Source organism: Pelophylax lessonae, assembly GCF_965119305.1.
Source record: "Pelophylax lessonae genome assembly, chromosome: 10".
In the NCBI taxonomy this organism is placed as follows: domain Eukaryota; kingdom Metazoa; phylum Chordata; class Amphibia; order Anura; family Ranidae; genus Pelophylax; species Pelophylax lessonae.
In genome coordinates, this window is record NC_138777.1 from 147120392 (window position 1) to 147138369 (window position 17978).

Here is a 17978-nt window from a genome sequence, read left to right on the forward strand (position 1 = left end):
GATGTGCTGAAGGGACAGGTGTGAACAGTGACAAGGATGGTAATCACTTGATAGGTTTGTATAGGAGAGTTCAAGATGGTATTTAGGAATGTAGATAGGTTAGTATCGAGTATGCTAACAGGTGGTGAGGACAGCAGATGACAAATACAGGATAGACTAACCCAGTGCAAGGATAGATAGTAGTAGACAGGAGAGCTAGCAATCTATGCAGCAGTGCAGATGATAGATGGTAGTAGGCTCAAGAGCTAGCAATCTATGTAACAGTGCAGATGATAGGATAGTATGGATAGGTAGTAACAGTCCTTAATGTGCATAGGTAGATAGTGCAAAAAGGTTATGGAGGGTTCCCCTGCGGGGTACTTATCACTTGTAATGTTAGTAGTTTAGAGAGGTCCAGTAGATAAGGAATGATCCGGTAGCGGGATACAGGGATCAGTAGCGAGGTTCCGGTCTGCTCCAGGTACAGGGAATAGCTGGAGGTTTCCGATCGAGAGACAGGCTTGAAAGCATGTGGATAACAAGGCAGGAAAGCAGGGTGAGATAGCCATAAGTAGAAGCAGTATTCCAAGAGTGATCGGGTAGCGAGATACAAGATCAGTGAGTGAAACAAGTCCAGGTAGCAAGATACATGAGCGAGTAACATCAGGTATGGCTGCTTCAGGCATGGCTTGATCGAACCAACCATGCGGTTGAACGAACAATGTGAGTGAGACCGCCGGCAGTTGAAATAGCCGCTCTGCGGCGCTCAGCAGTGACATCATCGTTCTTAAAGGTATATGCGTACCACCTGAAGAGAAAGGTGGGACGCATTACAGAGAAAGTGGTGATTAAGGGTACCGGAGGTACCAGAATCTTACACCCGCTTACTACCTCAGACCAGTCTGAGTATGCGCTGTTTATTACCACCCTTTGGACATGCCCTTTTAGCCAGTTCCGTATCCAAGAGCAAACCCTGCTGTCGATATCTGCAGACCTTATTTTATAAATTAAGCGCTTATGGGGAACTGTATCAAACGCCTTAGCGAAAAGTATACCACATCCACTGGTCTGCCCCTATCTAGCTCACAGCTTACCTCCTTGTAGAATGGTAAGAGATTGGTTTGACAAGAACGCCCACTTGTAAACCCGTGCTGGTTACTGCTGATGATGCGGTTGTCTTTAGCAAACTCTACGATATAGTCCCTTATCATCCCCTCCAGAAGTTTACATACTACTGATGTCAGACTGACAGGCCTATAATTTCCCGGTATATGCCTCTGACCCTTTTTGAATATCGGAATCACGTTTGCTTTCCTCCACTCCCCTGGTACATCTCCTGTCTTAATACTGTCAGCAAAGATCAGGAACAGTGGTCTGGATATAACCTTACTGAGTTCCTTGAGTACTCTCGGATGTACGCCATCCGGGCCTGGTGATTTGTTTGTGTTAAGTTTATCCAGCCTTTCCCTGATTTCACCCTCTGTTAGCCATAGTGGCAAGTCCTGTGTATTACTACTAACCATACAGTCATGGTCATTGTACCCCTCCGTTTCCTGTGTAAATACTGACGAGAAAAAAGCATTCAGCATGGTTGCTTTTTCAGTGTCCTCTGTAACCATCCTCCCATCATCGTTAATTATGTGTGCAATATGCTCTGCCCTAGTTTTTTTGCTGTTGATATATTTAATGAATTTTTTGGGGTTTTTTTTACTATCCTATTTGTCTCTCAAAGTTTATTTTAGCCATCTTTTAGCCATCTTGACTTCGTGTTTACACTTCTTATTTGCCTCCTTGTATTGGTCGAAAGCCGATACTGTGCCCTCTGATTTATATTTCTTGAAGGCCAATTTTTTTCCCCTAATAAGTTTTTTAACGCTACGGTTTAGCCAGCCAGGTTTGGCTTTGTCTCTACTAAATTTACTTCCCATAGGAATGCACTGCAAGATGCATTTGCTTAATATGTTCCTAAAGCATTCCCATTTTTCCTCTGTGGTCAGTGATCCCAAGGTTTGGTCCCAGTTAACCCTTTCCATCAATGAGTACAATTTTGGAAAGTCTGCCCTTCTGAAGTTCCCCACTTGCCTTGCTATATTGTTATTTACGCTAAATGTGATCATCCTATGATCGCTAGAGCCCAGGTAGTCCTGGACTCCTACCTCCGAGATTATGTCTGGGTCATTAGTGATCAATAGATCCAGGATTGCGTTTTCTCTAGTAGGAGAATCCACCAACTGTGACATGTAATTATCCTGTAAGGTTTCCGTGAATAGACGGGCCTTATGTGAGTGTGTAGTCCCCTCTCCCCAGTCAATGTCGGGATAATTGAAGTCCCCCAATATGATGACTGATCCTAGCTTTGCCACTTTACCCAAAAGTGCTAAAAATTCCAGCTCTACCTCCTCCCCTTGTTTAGGTGGCCTATAGCAAACCCCCACAATTACTTTTCCCTTTTCTCCTTCCCTATGGAGTTCTACCCATACGGATTCTAACTCCATACTCATCCCTTCCGTAATGTCACTCCTCTCAATCACCCTTACATTGTTCTTGACGTAGAGACATACCCCTCCCCCTCTTTTTCCTACCCTGTCCTTCTGTTATGAACATAATGGGCTGTCGAAAAGTGGGAGTAATCCTTATCTGTAGGGTGTAGAATGCGCCATAAGTCAAGTAATCGTAGGTCGGGGCAGTTTACCCTTAAGCTTTAAAACAGCCTTAACCGGTTACCGACTGCGGCAGGCTGGCTTTCCTGCACAAACCAACGTAGCTCTACGTCGGTTGCACGTGTGGTGCTGGGGGGCAAGCACGGTGGCGTGCTCCCGCCTCCACTAGGCAGCGGGGATGCCAATTCACGGGGCCGGCGGCCGCGATTGCCGCTAGGTACCCGCGATCGCTCCCTGCTGAGAGAGAAGGACGGTCAGCTATTGTAAACACAGCAGACCATCCTTCTCTCTGAAATGATCACATAGCGCCTGTGATCCTTCTATATAGGATCACAAGCCTCTGTGGTCATTTCACAAGTCCATCCCCCATACAGTTAGAAAACACTCTCCTAGACTCACACTTAACCCTTTGATCACCACTGTGTTAACCCCTTCCCTGCCAATGTCATTAGTACAGTATGTGTATGTTGGGAGGGTGCGCTGATAGATGTTAAAGCTGCTACCGATATTCAGTGCCTTTTTGAATATAATTGATAAATGTTAATAGTGAGGGTGCGCTAAAACAAATGGTGAATCCAACCTATACAACTTAAAAGTTACAATGAAACATATGAGAATCAAAACATAGAGGTAGGATAGTGAATAATGTGATAAAATGTGTTTGTAGATCCAAAAAAAATATATATAAAAATATTTTAAAAGATATTTCATAAGTCCATAAATAAGTGATCATTAGTGTCCATGTGTGGTAATTTCAAACTGATGAATCAACGGAACACAGTGCTTCTCAACTTCGTGTGAAAAACCCACCACCAGGTGAAATTCCTCCTTACCAGACGGAAAATAAGGTGCAAACAAGTACAAATGAACTGAAAAACACAGCAATCCCAAGTGCTTCCAATCTCCAAGTGAAAATCACCCAAATTGGTCCCTTACCGAACTGTAGATAATAAGCGCTTGTAGTTCCGGCAACATATACTATCTCCTCCTCTGCATCCAACCTTTAGCAGGGTATCTCTCAGACCACAAGAACCGATGATCCCCCAAACATATGGTATAAAAGATAGTGCAGCCGATAGTGTATTAACTTCCAAACAGTTTATTAAGACAGACAGTATTGCACTTACATAGGATGAGTTGTAAACCAGCATTTAGATGTAGCTCATGCAGGGAATTTCTAAGTAGACTCGCGCCCGGCTGCAGCGCGGACCGCGAGTGACGTTCGTGACGGTTACGCCTCCTTTCTGACGCGTTTCTTCCTATTGGACATCGACTGAGATAGGAGATAGGAGTGGACTCCTATCTCAGTCGATGTCCAATAGGAAGAAACGCATCAAAAACTGAGGTTCCAGGACATGCAATATATCCTGGTAACAAAATTGAAAAGCAAGGGGGATTAAAGAAGGTGTGCGGAAACACACAGGTTGAGTAGTGTTAGGAAGTGTTAGGACTGCAAGATGCACAGGGTGCCTTGTTGTTGGCCTTGCAGCTTATACATGCGTTTGCAAATGTGTGTTAACTAAACCCCTGTTTTTAACCTATTTTGTTAGACAGGTTTAATTGGTTTGTTAGCAGACTGGTGGGTAAGTATATCAAGCTAAGGGCCGGGTGGTTTCCACACACCTTCTTTAATCCTCCTTGCTTTTCAATTTTGTTATATACAGGGATGGAGACGCTGAGCAGTGCTCGCCAGTGTCTCATCTAAAGTCCCAAAACTGCCCATATTTTGTGTATGCAAGATATCCTGGTAGGACAAACTTGCAGAGGAATTATGCACAAAGTACAAGAGTTCACACAAAATGTGTGGAACCTAGATGGTAGTTAGGGAAATCCAAAGGACACCTTTCTGGGCACCAACACAGCTTCAAAAATACACGGCTCAAACTAATTAAAGGAACACTTTGAAAACACATCAGATCTTAATGGGGAAAAACATCATGCTGGATATCTATACTGATATGGCCTGGGTAATGTGTTAGGAATGAAAGGATACCACATAATTTGATGGAAATGAAAATTATCAACCCACAGGGGGCTGAATTCAATCAAACAAAAAAAATTATGCAGCAGGCTAGTCCATTTTGCTGAAATTTTATTGCAGCAACTCAAAATGCACTTCAGTAGTTTGTATGGCCCTCAAGTGCTTGTATGCATGCCTAGCAACTTCGGGGCATGCTCCTAATGAAACAACGGATGGTGTCCTGGAGTATTCCCTTCCAGATCTGGACCATGGCATTACTGAACAGACTGAGGTGCAACCTGGCAGCATCGGATGGAGCAAAACATAATGTCCTAGAGGTATTATATTGGATTTGGGTCAGGCGAGTGTAGGGGCCATTCAATGGTATCAATTCCTTTATCCTCCAGGAACTGGCTGCATACTTGCCACATGAGGCCGGGCATTGTCGGGCATTGTTGTGCATCAGGTGGAACCCAGGACCCACTGTACCAGCATAGGGTCTGACAATGGGTCCAAGGATTTCATCCCAATACCTAATGGCAGTCAGGGTGCCACTGTCTAGCCCGTAGAGGCATGTGCATCCCTTCATGGATATGCCTCACCAGTGTGCATAGGGCCCACTAGAAGACGTTGGCTCTCAAGCCACCCCCATGAAGTCTGTTTCTGATTGTTTGGTCAGAGACATTCACACCAGTGACCTGCTGGAGGTCATTTTGTAGGGCTCTGGCAGTGCTCATCCCGTTTCTCCTTGCACAAAGGAGCAGATACTGGTCCTGCTGATGAGTTAAATACCTACTATGGCCCTGTCCAGCTTTCCTAGAGTAACTTCCTCTCTCCTGGAATCTCCTCCATGCTCTTCAGACTGTGTTGGGAAACACAGCAAACCTTCTGTCAATGGCACATATTGATGTGCTATCCTGGAGGAGTTGGACTGCCTGTGGAACCTCTATAGGGTCCATGTATCACCTCATGCTACCAGTAGTGACACTGACTGTAGCCAAATGCAAAACTAGTGAAAAACAATCAGAAAAGATGAGTAGGGAAAAAAAATGTCAGTGGCCTCCACCTGTAAAATCATTCCTGTTTTGGAGGTCGTCTCACTGTTGCCCATCTAGTGCACCTGTTGTTAATTTCATTAACACCAAAGCAGCTGAAACTGATTAACAACCCCCTCTGCCACTTAACTGACCAGATCAATATCCCAGAAGTTTAATTGACTTGATGCTATACTCTGATTAAAAAGTCTTCCTTTTTTGAACATTGTATATTGCAATATAACAAACCGGTGAAATCATACAGTGACTAACAAAATAAAGCTGTCATACTGTCCAAATGCCCACCTCAGGCAGTATCATTTGCGATATGTAAAAAAGATAGGTAACATTTATATACTGTACACTGCAAAAGAAAGGTAGCAAAATTCAATAAACAGCATCCATGAGGTCCAATAGCAATACTGTCTAATGATGTTAGGGACAGCCACTGATCTACTAGAATAGGATTCAAGAAGAATGTACAGCAGTAGACACCTTGCATAGTGAGAGGCAAGGCAATTAAAAAAATAATTAATTCAGAAATATATTTAAATAACAACATTACAACAGAGCAATAGAGATATTTGATAGCTCTCCTAACATCCGGTTTCTAAAGGGTGTTTTCACACTTGGTGCGATTGCCTGGTCCGAACCCGAGTTTGATTGCTCCCCCCTCCTCCTGCCCCCGATGTACTGTGTTCACATTTGATTTTTGTATCCGAACCGCGGGAAAGCTTGCGTCATCAAGCTGCAGCCGGCGCGTACACATGTTGCTTGGCAACCGCTGTAAACGAGAAGGTGCCAAAGTGGATAGAATTGCTTGCTTTGGTACGATTGCGTTCTCATAAGAAGCGAACTGTACTGGAGTTCACATGAACCGTACCCCAGACCACCCTTTTTAAGTGGACTCGGGTACGGTTCGCGGGTGCGCACCCGAGTTCAAAGACAGTGCTAACATCATCAAAAATAATCGAATTCTGACGTCAATCGAACTTGGGTGCGCACCAAAAGTGCTAGTGTGAAAACACCCTGAATCCATCCTTTGCAAATTCACTCGTAAAGTCAAGGGGAGAGATGACCTAGGCCAGGGATCTTCAAACTACGGCCCCCCCAGCTATTGCGGGACTACACGTCCCATGAGACATTGTAAAACCCTGACATTCACAGACATGACTAGGCATGATGGGAATTGTCATTCCTGAACAACTGGAGGGCCATAGTTTGGAGATCCCTGACATAGGTCAATGTGGGCACAGAGAAACACTTTAGAAGTTAAAGGGACAGCTCTCGGTGCTAGGCATCGCCGCAGAGGAGTGTCCTAAAACATAGGTCTACGTAAAGTATCCAGTACAAAGGCAGGAACCCCTGTCAATCTAGTAGGCACATTTTTTTTTAACAAGAGAAGTAGATTGTAATACATTCAATTTGCATTATAGTTAATGCAAGAAGCTGTTAAGTCTGATGAGAAAAAAAAACACCTAATACAGTGACCCTACTGCTGGACCCTAAATTAGATTCCTCATCTTTACACTCTTCCATACCTTTCTCGAAACTGAGGGCCCTGAAACGTGCCATATTCAATTTGCACCTTGTTGATGTGTGGCAGGTTTCCCACCCTATATCCCTGAACTATACTAATTTTTCTCATGTCAATTAGTCATATAGCCGCTTAGATTACTTCTTGGTTGATAATACCTGTCTAGATTGGTCCCTCGACTGTGACATAGACTCTATGGTCTGGTTGGACCACTCCCCTATATACCTCACTTTCTCGCTTCCCTCCACCCTGGTTAAGGAGTGGGCTTGGAGCCTGAATGACTCACTGCTCTCAAATCAGGAGTGCATCTGTCGAATTACAGAGACCATTTCTAATTTTTTTGTGGACCATGCAATAGACACAACCTCACTCCCCATCCAATAGGAGGCTCTTAAAGCTGTCCTACCTTTATTCAAATGGGGTACTGTTTGAAGAGAGATTGTTCGGCAGCCATAGTGACCGCGGTTCACAAACTTAGATCTTTAGAAACGGATCATAAACGGGCTCCCACTGTGGAAACACTAACTTTAGACCTTTGGCCTGCTCCCTCCATCCTAAGACTCCCTCTACCTTTATCACTCACATTTTAGATGAGTCCGGTGAATCAGTCGCTACACCCTCACAAATTGCGCAGACCTTCAAGGATTTTTAACAATCTTTGTACAATATATCTCCAGCAACTAGTCCACACTCCTTAGCTTCCCCAGAGGGAATTAAGGCATCTTATATTGCAAGGACTGCATTGCCAAGCTTAGATGTAGATACTATAAATGAACTTGAACAGCCGTTCTTAGAAGACGAAGTGGCGAAGGCTATCGCCAGCACCCCTACTGGCAAGAGCCTGGGCCCTGATGGCTTCACTACCAAATTTTAAAAAGTGTTTGCTTCCCCCCTTACCCTTTTTTTGACTACAGTATTTAATTCCCTATCAGCAGGCTCTATTTTCCCCCCACAGATGCTTGAAGCTCATATCTCTCTTATCCCAAAACCGCATAAAGACCCATCCCTCTGCACGAATTACAGGCCCATTTCTTTAATTGGAGTAGACCTAAAAATATATGGTATTGGCAAATAGGCTGCAACCCTTATTACCTCAAATGATACATATGGACCAGGTTGGTTTTGTGAGTGGACGTGACGCAAGAGATAACACCATAAAAGCTCTCCTTCTCACTGATTATGCGCGTGCTCGGGATATTCCTCTTTGCATGTTAACGGTCGATGCTGAAAAGGCATTTGACCGAGTGGATTGGCAATTTCTTTGTTTATCCTTAAAACAGATAGGGTTTGGACCTCATATGCTATCGCGGATCATGGCCCTATATACTTCCTTGTTGGCTAGAATTCAAATCAATGGCTCGCTGTCCCCAGCATTTTCTATTCGGAATGGGATGCGACAGGGGTGCCCCCTTTCTCCCCTTCTCTACGTTCTTATGATGGAACACTTGGCCATTGCCATACCAAACAATCCCTCTATCCGAGGCATTACAGTAGGCCCATACACTACAAACTCGCTCTCTTTGCAGACGACATTCTATTGTTTGTCACCCAACCACTTTCGTCATTACCTTCAATCATGTGAGAATTCAAAGACTTTGGAGATGTGAGCAAATTCAAAGTTAATCACAATAAGTCGGAAATTCTCAACATCTCGTTGCCAGCGATGACCTTGCGTCAACTTTAGTCCTTATTTCCTTTTATGACGGGATCTTCCTCTAACTGCTACTTAGGGTTTAACATACCATCCAATGCATCCCGACTCTTTGCTGACAACTTTTAAGTTGGTGACCAGGGTTTTAAGTTGGTGACCAGATGGTACAGATGTCCCTCAACCACTAAATACATAGACCCTTCCCTATCTGACGTTTGCTGGAGGTGCTTATCTGCTAGGGGGACTCTGCTTCATATGTGGTGGGACTGCCCCCAGTCTGCAAACTTTGTGAGATGATTTTTACTCTGTACTGCAGGCTGATGGCTGATGGTGACCTCCCTTCAACCCACACTGGAGATAGCCCTTTTGTCAATGACCCGGGTTCCTTCAGATCAATAAAAAAATGACAACCTGTGGCACTTTTTGGCCGCAGCAAGGGCAGTGATACCTAGACATTGGAGAACACCGGATATGCCTTCCCTGGGGAGATGGGCCATTGAGGTGGACAAGATTGGAGACCTGGAATGTCTGTTGGCTCAGGAAATTGGGAAACTGGAACAATTCTACATCACATGGTCCTCTTGGTCCGTGTTCCGATACCCAGCAGAATTTGCCCAATGGGCCCAGGGTGTTATTGTTACTGCCATAATGGAGTGTGTGTCACCCCTTTCCCCCTTTTCTCTTTCTTATCATTCTTCCCTTCTGTTTCCTCTGTACTCTCCCTTATGAGTGCAAGTGCTAAACCTTTATGATTAGTCTTCTTACCTATACCTGGCAATCATCCTACTGATCCTACCAGTGTACCTCTTAATGTGAGACCAAGGTTATTAACGCAACTTAAGATACCCTATACGACACGATGGATACAATTGCATTATTGGTTGAATATGAGGACTACTTAATGTAGGTCAGCATGATATCCTTTTGAGGTCTTTATAGTACTTTTACTACCGGATAGCCATAACTTGTAACTGCCATATTGCTGTAGTCCCATCTTATCTTTTGTCTTCCATTTCTTTGTACCATGTTGGATAACTTTATACAATACTGTATATTCCTTTTATACATTTCTTTCAATAAAATAAGATTGAACTAAAAGCTGTAGTTGAGGTAAGTCTCATTCACTGAGATGAGAAGTGTAAAGACAATTCCGCAGGTATGCTCTAGAATGCAGAATTCCACATCTCTGTCCAACAAAGGTAGATTCCAGATCAGTGTAGTAGGTTATAGGGAAAGCAGGGCTAAGTGCAAAAATATGAGCATTACTATGCTCTGCGCATTAGTTCAAACCACATCTGAGATGAGTATCATCCAGTAGAGGAAAGGAAACAGTGTTAAAAAAGGAGTACATATTCCCATTGCCTCTGGCACGTATGGGAGGCATGGAGGTTGTATTTTCCATGATTTATGAGGAGTAATACAGAGGCATAATAATACAGTCTGGTAGCTGCACCCGCAGAAGTTGGAAGAGTCCTAGCAAGTTAGAGAGGTCACCAAGTGATTTGAATGTAGCAGATTTACCACCTTTATATGTGGTTAACTGGAAGGGGAAGCCCCAGTGATATGTTACTTGAAGCTCCTGCAGCAGGTCTAAAAGCAGTCTTAGGGATCTTCTCAGTTGGAGGGACCGCCTAGATAAATCTGGTCGGAGTTGAATTACCTTTTCAATTAACTTATCTCATCACAGTCCCTTGCTAATTACATGATTGCTTACTTCACCTTATTATAGCGCATTCTGCAGATGATGTCTCTAGGATGATTTGGATCAGCATTTTCGGTACACAATGCCCTATGGGCTCTGTCAATTTCCAATAGATCTTTTTTAGGACAGTTTAGAAGTTGATTAAAGATGGACTGCAACAATACAGACAGGTCAGGTGCATCAACATTCGCTGGGACACCACATACTCTTATGATGTTATGACACATGTGGTTCTTCGAATTAAGTCATTATTTTACATGGTATGATGGGAGATCCTTATACGGTATTATTCAAATGTAGAGTGTATGTTCTCCTGAGATTTTTACACCTCCTCTACCCTCTTGCCAATATGGAGTATATCTTGCTTTACTGCCTGCAATTTTGCCTTATAAGAGTCTACTATTCTGGTGACATAGCCCCCCATGTCTGCTCTGGTCCGTAGAGATCATATACAGGTGCATCTCAAAAAATTAGAATATCATCAAAAATGTAATTTACTTCAGTAATGTAATTCAAAAAGTGAAACTCATATATTATATAGATTCATTACACATAGAGTGATATACTTCAAGCATTTTTTTTTTTTTTTTTTTTAATTTTGATGATTATGGCTTACAGCTAGCGAAAATCCAAAATTCAGTATCTCAAGAAAATTAGAATATTACATAAGGCCAATAAAATAAAGGATTTTTAATACAGAACTGTTGCCTAACTAAAAAGTATGTCAATGTACAGTATAGTATGCACTCAATACTTGGTTGGGGCTCCTTTTGGATGAATTACTGCATCAATACGGCATGGCATGGAGGCGATCAGCCTTTGGCATTGCTGAGGTGATATGGAAGCCCAGGTTGCTTTGATAACGACCTTCAGCTTGTCTGCATTGTTGGGTCTGGTGGTTATCTTCCTCTTGACAATACCCCACAGATTCTCTATTAGGTTTAAGACAGTCGAATTTGCTGGCCAATCAAACAGAGTGATATCATGATCATTAAACCAGGTATTGGTATTTTATGGCAGAGTGGGCAGATGCCAAGTCCTGCTGGAAAATGAAATCAGCATCTCCATAAAGATGGTCAGCAGAGGGAAGCATGAAGTTGTCTAGAATTTCCTGGTTAAGGGCTAAGCTGACTTTGGACTTGACACAGTGAACCAACACTAGCAGATTGCATGGCTCCCCAAATTATCACTGACAGTGGAAACTGCACACTGGACCTCATGCAACTTGGATTCTGTGTCTCTGCACTCTTCCTCCAGACTCTGGGACCATGATTTCCAAATGAAATGCAAAATTTACTTTCATCCAAAAAGAAGACTTTGGACCACTGAGCAACAGTCCAGTCCTTTTTCTCCTTAGCCCAGGTAAGACGCTTCTGACTTTGTCTCTGGTTCAGGAGTGGCTTGATACAAAGAATGCGACAGTTGTAGCCCGTGTCCTGGATGCATCTCTGTGTGGTTTTCTTTTATATAAAATAAACAGCTGTGTATGCATTGATAATGATAATTAATTATTTTCTTCTTTGCTTATGCTTCTTTGACCTTCTTGTGTCATTGAACCAAAATGTGTTTACAATTATGTACATGAATCAGTTTAATATCCAATTATGTTTAATATTAGAGATCATCAGAATTTCTAACCTACACTACAAGCTAATCTTCTATATTAGGGACTACAGTATTTCCTCCTTATCTGCTAATGGTAGGGAGTTGGGAATCTAAATTGGAAAAGGCAGTGAATGACTCATTCACACAAGACTTATTTAAAGAATATATGAAAGAATATATGTCACTTTTTTGTAAAATTTGAAACAAAATATTTAAACAATGAAAAAAAAGAAATGGTTTGGTTTTGTTGTGGGACAAAAAATTAGTGCCGTCCTAATAAAGCTGTTTTTGGATTGCAAAGTTGGGTTTTGATAAATTAAAATTATGATGTCTGCCTTGTTTGGTATTCTGCCTTTTATACTCAATTTATCTCTGCATTCTTTTTTTTTTTTTCAAACAAGTTTGTATTGAAAATAACGTTTTTGGAACATAAAATATTAAGATAGACCATTGAATAGTCATACAGTGTTACAGTTAACGTGCTTTACAAAATAGCAAGAATATTATTACAGTTGAATCAGGTTGGTAATCAAACAGCTAACAGTGCGTAAAGGGGGTAACATATATTGATCACCAGACTGTAAGCATCAGATATAAAACAGGGTAATTCCCATAACATATAATAGTAGTGAGGGTATTTGAAGAATTCATAGAACGATAAAAAAGGGGGAGGGGCGTAAGTGTAAAATCGACCTGTCTAGAAAAGCATTATTTTTAATTACTTACATTCTATGTGTGATTGTTCACACACCTTTAGGTTTCTCAACCCAGCTTTTCTTCCAGGCTCAATTCCGCACAAAATTTAATTTTTTCCCATGCAGTGGGGCTGTGCCAACGTGGCATGGGTTAACTGCTAGAGATGAACACACAGCCTATACTCACTCGATCCTTTGATCTTCTGGAAAATGGCGCGATTCCCACACCCAGCAGTGGACTATTTCTGATGTCTTCATGTCCAGAGCCGGTCTGTGGGTGTGATGATGTCAGGAACAGTCCACCACACAAGACAGCTGGACTGTGGGGGGGGGGACAAAAATCAAGCGTACAGGTCTTGTGCTGGGAAGATCAGTGGATTAGGTTAGTATATCTCGGCTCTCTGAACGCCTGGACAAAAAGGAGAAGTTAACCCATGCACAGCTCCACTGCATGGAAAAAGAAAAAATGCACAGGGTTCAGCTTTACATTTCCCCATAGACAAATGGTTAAACAAGATGATCAAGCAAGATCTCCAGTATAAGAGAACAACCATAAAGTGGACCTTCACTTGAAAACCAGTGTTACCTTCCTGTACCTTCTCTCCCCCAGCCTGGACAAATATAGGATTTATTATATTATTTGTTGTTTTAGGGAGAGGGTACCTTTTTCTCATTGAACGTGCTCCCACTCCTCATCTGGGTGAAGGTGATGTTGCCTCGGCCTGTTTCCCCACCCTCCACCCACTGCTTCCTGGGATCACCTCACACATTCCTGGAGGCTGCAGGACAAGTCTCACTGTAAGCTGTGGCTTATACATAAGCAGTAGTTGAGCTGGCTGTGAGACATCATAAAATCACAGCCAGCTCCAATACCAAAGGAGCAGAGCAAAGGAGCAGTCCTGTAGAGAATCAGCTGCACAGAAGACAGCACTGGACTCCGATTAGTACTGTATCTGTTTCTTAGAAGTCAACAGTACATTATTTTTATCTGCAGGCCTTTAATTTGCCTATTGCCCTGTGAAGTTCCTCTTCAAGTAGAATTCTGTTACATTTCTGTACATTTCAGAAATAAGGCTGTATGAGGACAGAAAATTGCATTCTGCAATCTTTGCTACCAATGTTATCTTTTATGTTATTAAGGTACCATTTATCTACTCACAGGTTGCCACTTATGAAAAGCATATTTGACAGAATAATGAAGTCAAAAGTTACTATAATTGATTTCATAGAGCCATTTTACTCAGATAAAATGACAAAAATTTAAAAATTCACAACATTTTTAGAATTAGTCTTTTGTAGGTTATGAGCAGAGTAAGCAGGCAAATCACTGTGGGGATGTTTGTCTTTATACAAGGCAAAAGTGAAAAGTAAAAAAAAAAAAATGTCACTTACGTAGCTTTGCCTTCTCGTAACAAAGTGCAGGTAATGCTGACGGTAAGAGCTGCTGACACAACCTTGACAGAACGTGGAGTAAGCGTCAGTTTCAGTTCTCGAGGAGCAGATGAGATGGCAGCAAACTTTCGAAGGTCAATAGGAGCCACAGCCAGAAGTTTTTTATGGCCTCGAGATTCCTAAATTGCCAAAAAAGAACAATATTATCAAACCGAAAAGGGCATATGAAACCAGTACTGACATTATAGAAAAGTGACCATACACATGATGGGCTTACCATACACAGCATTGGACATACTGTGGATAGTTAGACTTGATTGTTACACTGGAAAACAATTCTACATGTCTTTTGAAGATTGTATTATTGTTCATAAAGTGCACTAATTATATTGGGATCGAGTGTACTTTGGGGAACATTTGCTGGGCTTTGTGACTAAAGTTTTGCATTGAATAGAAGAACTGAACTTAGGTTTGGAAGCTGAAGCCTGGGTTGAGTTTTTAGGATTTTGCAGAGTTAGAGGCTCCTGGGGGTTGGGGGTTTCTGGGTTGAAATCTTGCACTGTGGAAGTAAAGCCTTCCCTCCTGCGATATATTTTATGAATTGATGAAATGCGTCCCCTGATGTCTTCCTTGGAAAGGCATACATGTGAGGCATCTATTATAGGCGTATTCAAGCCATAAGAGTGTGTGCATGTGAATGGAGATTAGAGCCATTCTGGAAATGACATGTTCTAAGACATCAGTGAGAGTTGGTTGCGGGGCTGGGCCTTCCAGAGTAAAGAGAGCCATTAACAGTGTCTCAAACTTCCTATCTGCAGAATCTTTGAAAGAAGGAACATCTTCAATAGGTACACTGATGTTTGTTTAAGACTGAGATCAACCACAGGAATAGACCACCTCTTTGTGAACGAATTTTATACAGGATAGAGTTCGGCATATATTTGGCTGTAAGTAGAAATCCTGTATGGATTGATCAAGTCATAATAGACTGCACATTCTATCTGTTTATGAACAGGAAATGTCTTTGAGGGTTTTACAGGTCTCTTAGTACCAAAAGGGGCATATTGAAATTGAGCAGAATCAAGCTGCATGTTTGCCCTATCTATGCATCTACCCACGCATCCTAAAAGTATTGATTTCAAAGCCTTTGCTTCTAATTTTTAGGGACTCGTTAAGGACTGGAATAGTACCACTGGATTGGCGTAGGGCCAATGTGGTGCCTATATTTAAAAAGGGATTAAAGTCTTTGCCAAGTAACTATAGACCTGTTAGTTTAACTTCTATAGTTGGGAAGATACTGGAGAATTTAATAAAAGACCACATAGATGAGTTCTTGCTGGAAAAAAATATTTTAAGCAACAGACCGCATGGATTCATGAAAGACAGAAGTTGTCAAACAAACCTGATTTCTTTTTATGAGGAGGTAAGTAAAACCTTGGACAGAGGGGTGGCTGTGGACCTAGTACACTTGGATTTTGCAAAAGCGTTTGGCACAGTTCCCCACACACAGCTAATGTGTAAGGCAAAGTCTACAGGCTTCGAAAGATCAGTTTGTAAATGGATAGAAAATTGGCTAAAAGATAGAATTCAGAGAGTAGTGGTTAATGATTCTTACTCTGAATGGTTTAAGATTATCAGTGGTGTACCCCAAGGTTCAGTGTTGGGACCCTTACCCTTTAATATCTTTATAAATGATATAGGGTCTGGGATTAAAAGTAGCATTTCAGTCTTTGCAGATGACACCAAGCTTTGGAGTGGAATAACTTCTTTACAGCATGTCTCCAACTTACAAGCTGACCTCAATGCACTGTTTCATTGGGCAACTATGTGGCAAATGAGGTTTAATGTTGATAAATGTAAAGTTATGCACCTGGGGGGGAAGAATATGCATGCATCATACATACTAGGCGGAGTAGAACTGGGGGAATCCATAGCGGAGAAGGATCTGGGTGTTCTGGTACATCATAAGCTTAAATATAGCGTGCAATACAATTTAAATTCCTTCATAGAATATACTACACACCGGCCCGTCTGGCCAAAATTTATCCGAACTCGTTGGCTGAGTGTTGGCGGTGTTCCGCCTCCCCAGCGGATGCAACTCATATTTTCTGGGAATGTAGCCAGATACAACAGTTTTGGACTGCAGTGACTTCCTGTCTCACGGAGGTGCTGCTTACTCCGATTCCGCGGACCCAGCGAGTTTGTCTCCTGGGTCTGGTGGAGAAGGTAGTTCCCTCGGTGGCACACAGAACGCTACTGGTCATTCTCCTGTTTTATGCTAAAAAGGCTATCTTACTGCATTGGAAGAAGGTATCCCCACCCTCATTGTTGTTCTGGAAGGGCTTGGTTAATGCAGTGCTGCCCCTTTATAAGGCCACTTATGTTTCACGGGGTTGCCCCAAAAAATTTGAAAAGGTTTGGAGGGCATGGGTTGACTCCTTGGAAACTGTAGGTTAAAGCATATGTTTCTGTATTTGTGCTAAGACACTGGCCTGCTGAATGACCTCTAGAACTGTACATGTGGCATTTTGTACTGAAGTTCTGAAGTTCCACTTGTACAGACAGTTATTGAGGCTCGTTTGTACTGTGTTGATAGGATGCGTTCCCGGGACAGGGGGAAAGATATGATTTCTGTGATTAGGGACCGGGGGGGGGACTTTCCTCCTGGGGTCGGTGGTTGGCCTCGTTGTCCTTGGGCTTTGGCCTGCACCGGCCCCCAGACCTCGACTCTCCTGGTCCTATTAAGGTGCTGGTGGCTGCTTTTGGGAGGGGGGGGGGGTTTTGTGGGTTTTTAGGGGTGGACGTTGTTGTTTTATTGTCTGCCTTGGTTTTTTGTAACTGTCTGTTTTTGTTTCTCTGTTCTTCTGTAAAATCAATAAGGGTCCTTTCACACGGCCGCTCCGTGTGTCCGCAAATCATCCTATTTTTTTGCGGATGATTTGCGGACATCAATGTAAGTGAATGGCACTGCGGATGTCAGCGGAATACCATCCGCTGACATCCGATTTTCCTCCTTTCAGTTCTGTTCCGTTTTTACGAATGGAACAGAACCCCATTTTTCCATCCGTGTAAAAAACGGAAAGGAAGGAAAATCGGATGTCAGCGGTGTCATCCGCTGACATCCGCAGTGCCATATACTTACATTATGTCCGTATATCATCCGCAAACGGATGGGATGATATGCGGGCACACGGAGCGGATGACAGAAATGTCATCCGCTCCGTGGAAAAAAAAAAAAAAGTCCCGCAGCGGACTTAAGCAGCGGAGCGGCCGTCTGAAAGGAGCCTTAAAAATAATTTTTCAAAAAAAATAATAGCATGCAATGCCAAGCTGCGGTTTCCAAAGCAAGCAAAGTCCTTTCTTGTATTAACAGAGGCATGGACTCCAGAAAGAGAGATATCATTTTGATCCTGTACAAATCATTAGTAAGACCTCATCTGGAATAAGCAGTTCAGTTTTGGGCACCAGTTCTTAAAAAGGATGTCAGGGAGCTGGAAAAAGTGCAGAGAAGGGCAACCAAACTGATAAGAGGCATGGAGGAGCTCAGCTATGAGAAAAGATTAGAGGAACTGAATTTATTCTCTCTTGAGAAAAGGAAATTAAGGGGGGATATGATCAACATGTATAAATACATAAGGGGTCCTTATAGTGAACTTGGTATTGAGTTGTTTACTTTAAGGTCAACACAGAGGACAAGGGGGCACTCTTTACATCTAGAGGAAAACAGATTTCATCTCCAAATACGGAAAGGTTTCTTCACCAT

The 17978-nt window shown here is 42.5% G+C and overlaps 1 protein-coding gene across 1 annotated transcript in view; it reads right to left on the reverse strand.

Annotated features, from left to right (window-relative positions):
- The window catches only part of EHBP1L1 (EH domain binding protein 1 like 1), a 539613-nt gene that overhangs the window by 270234 nt on the left and 251401 nt on the right, over window positions 1-17978 (reverse strand). Inside the window, 1 exon segment of the mRNA XM_082271174.1 lies at window positions 14216-14394. Within this exon segment, the coding sequence (XP_082127300.1) occupies window positions 14216-14394 (179 nt within the window).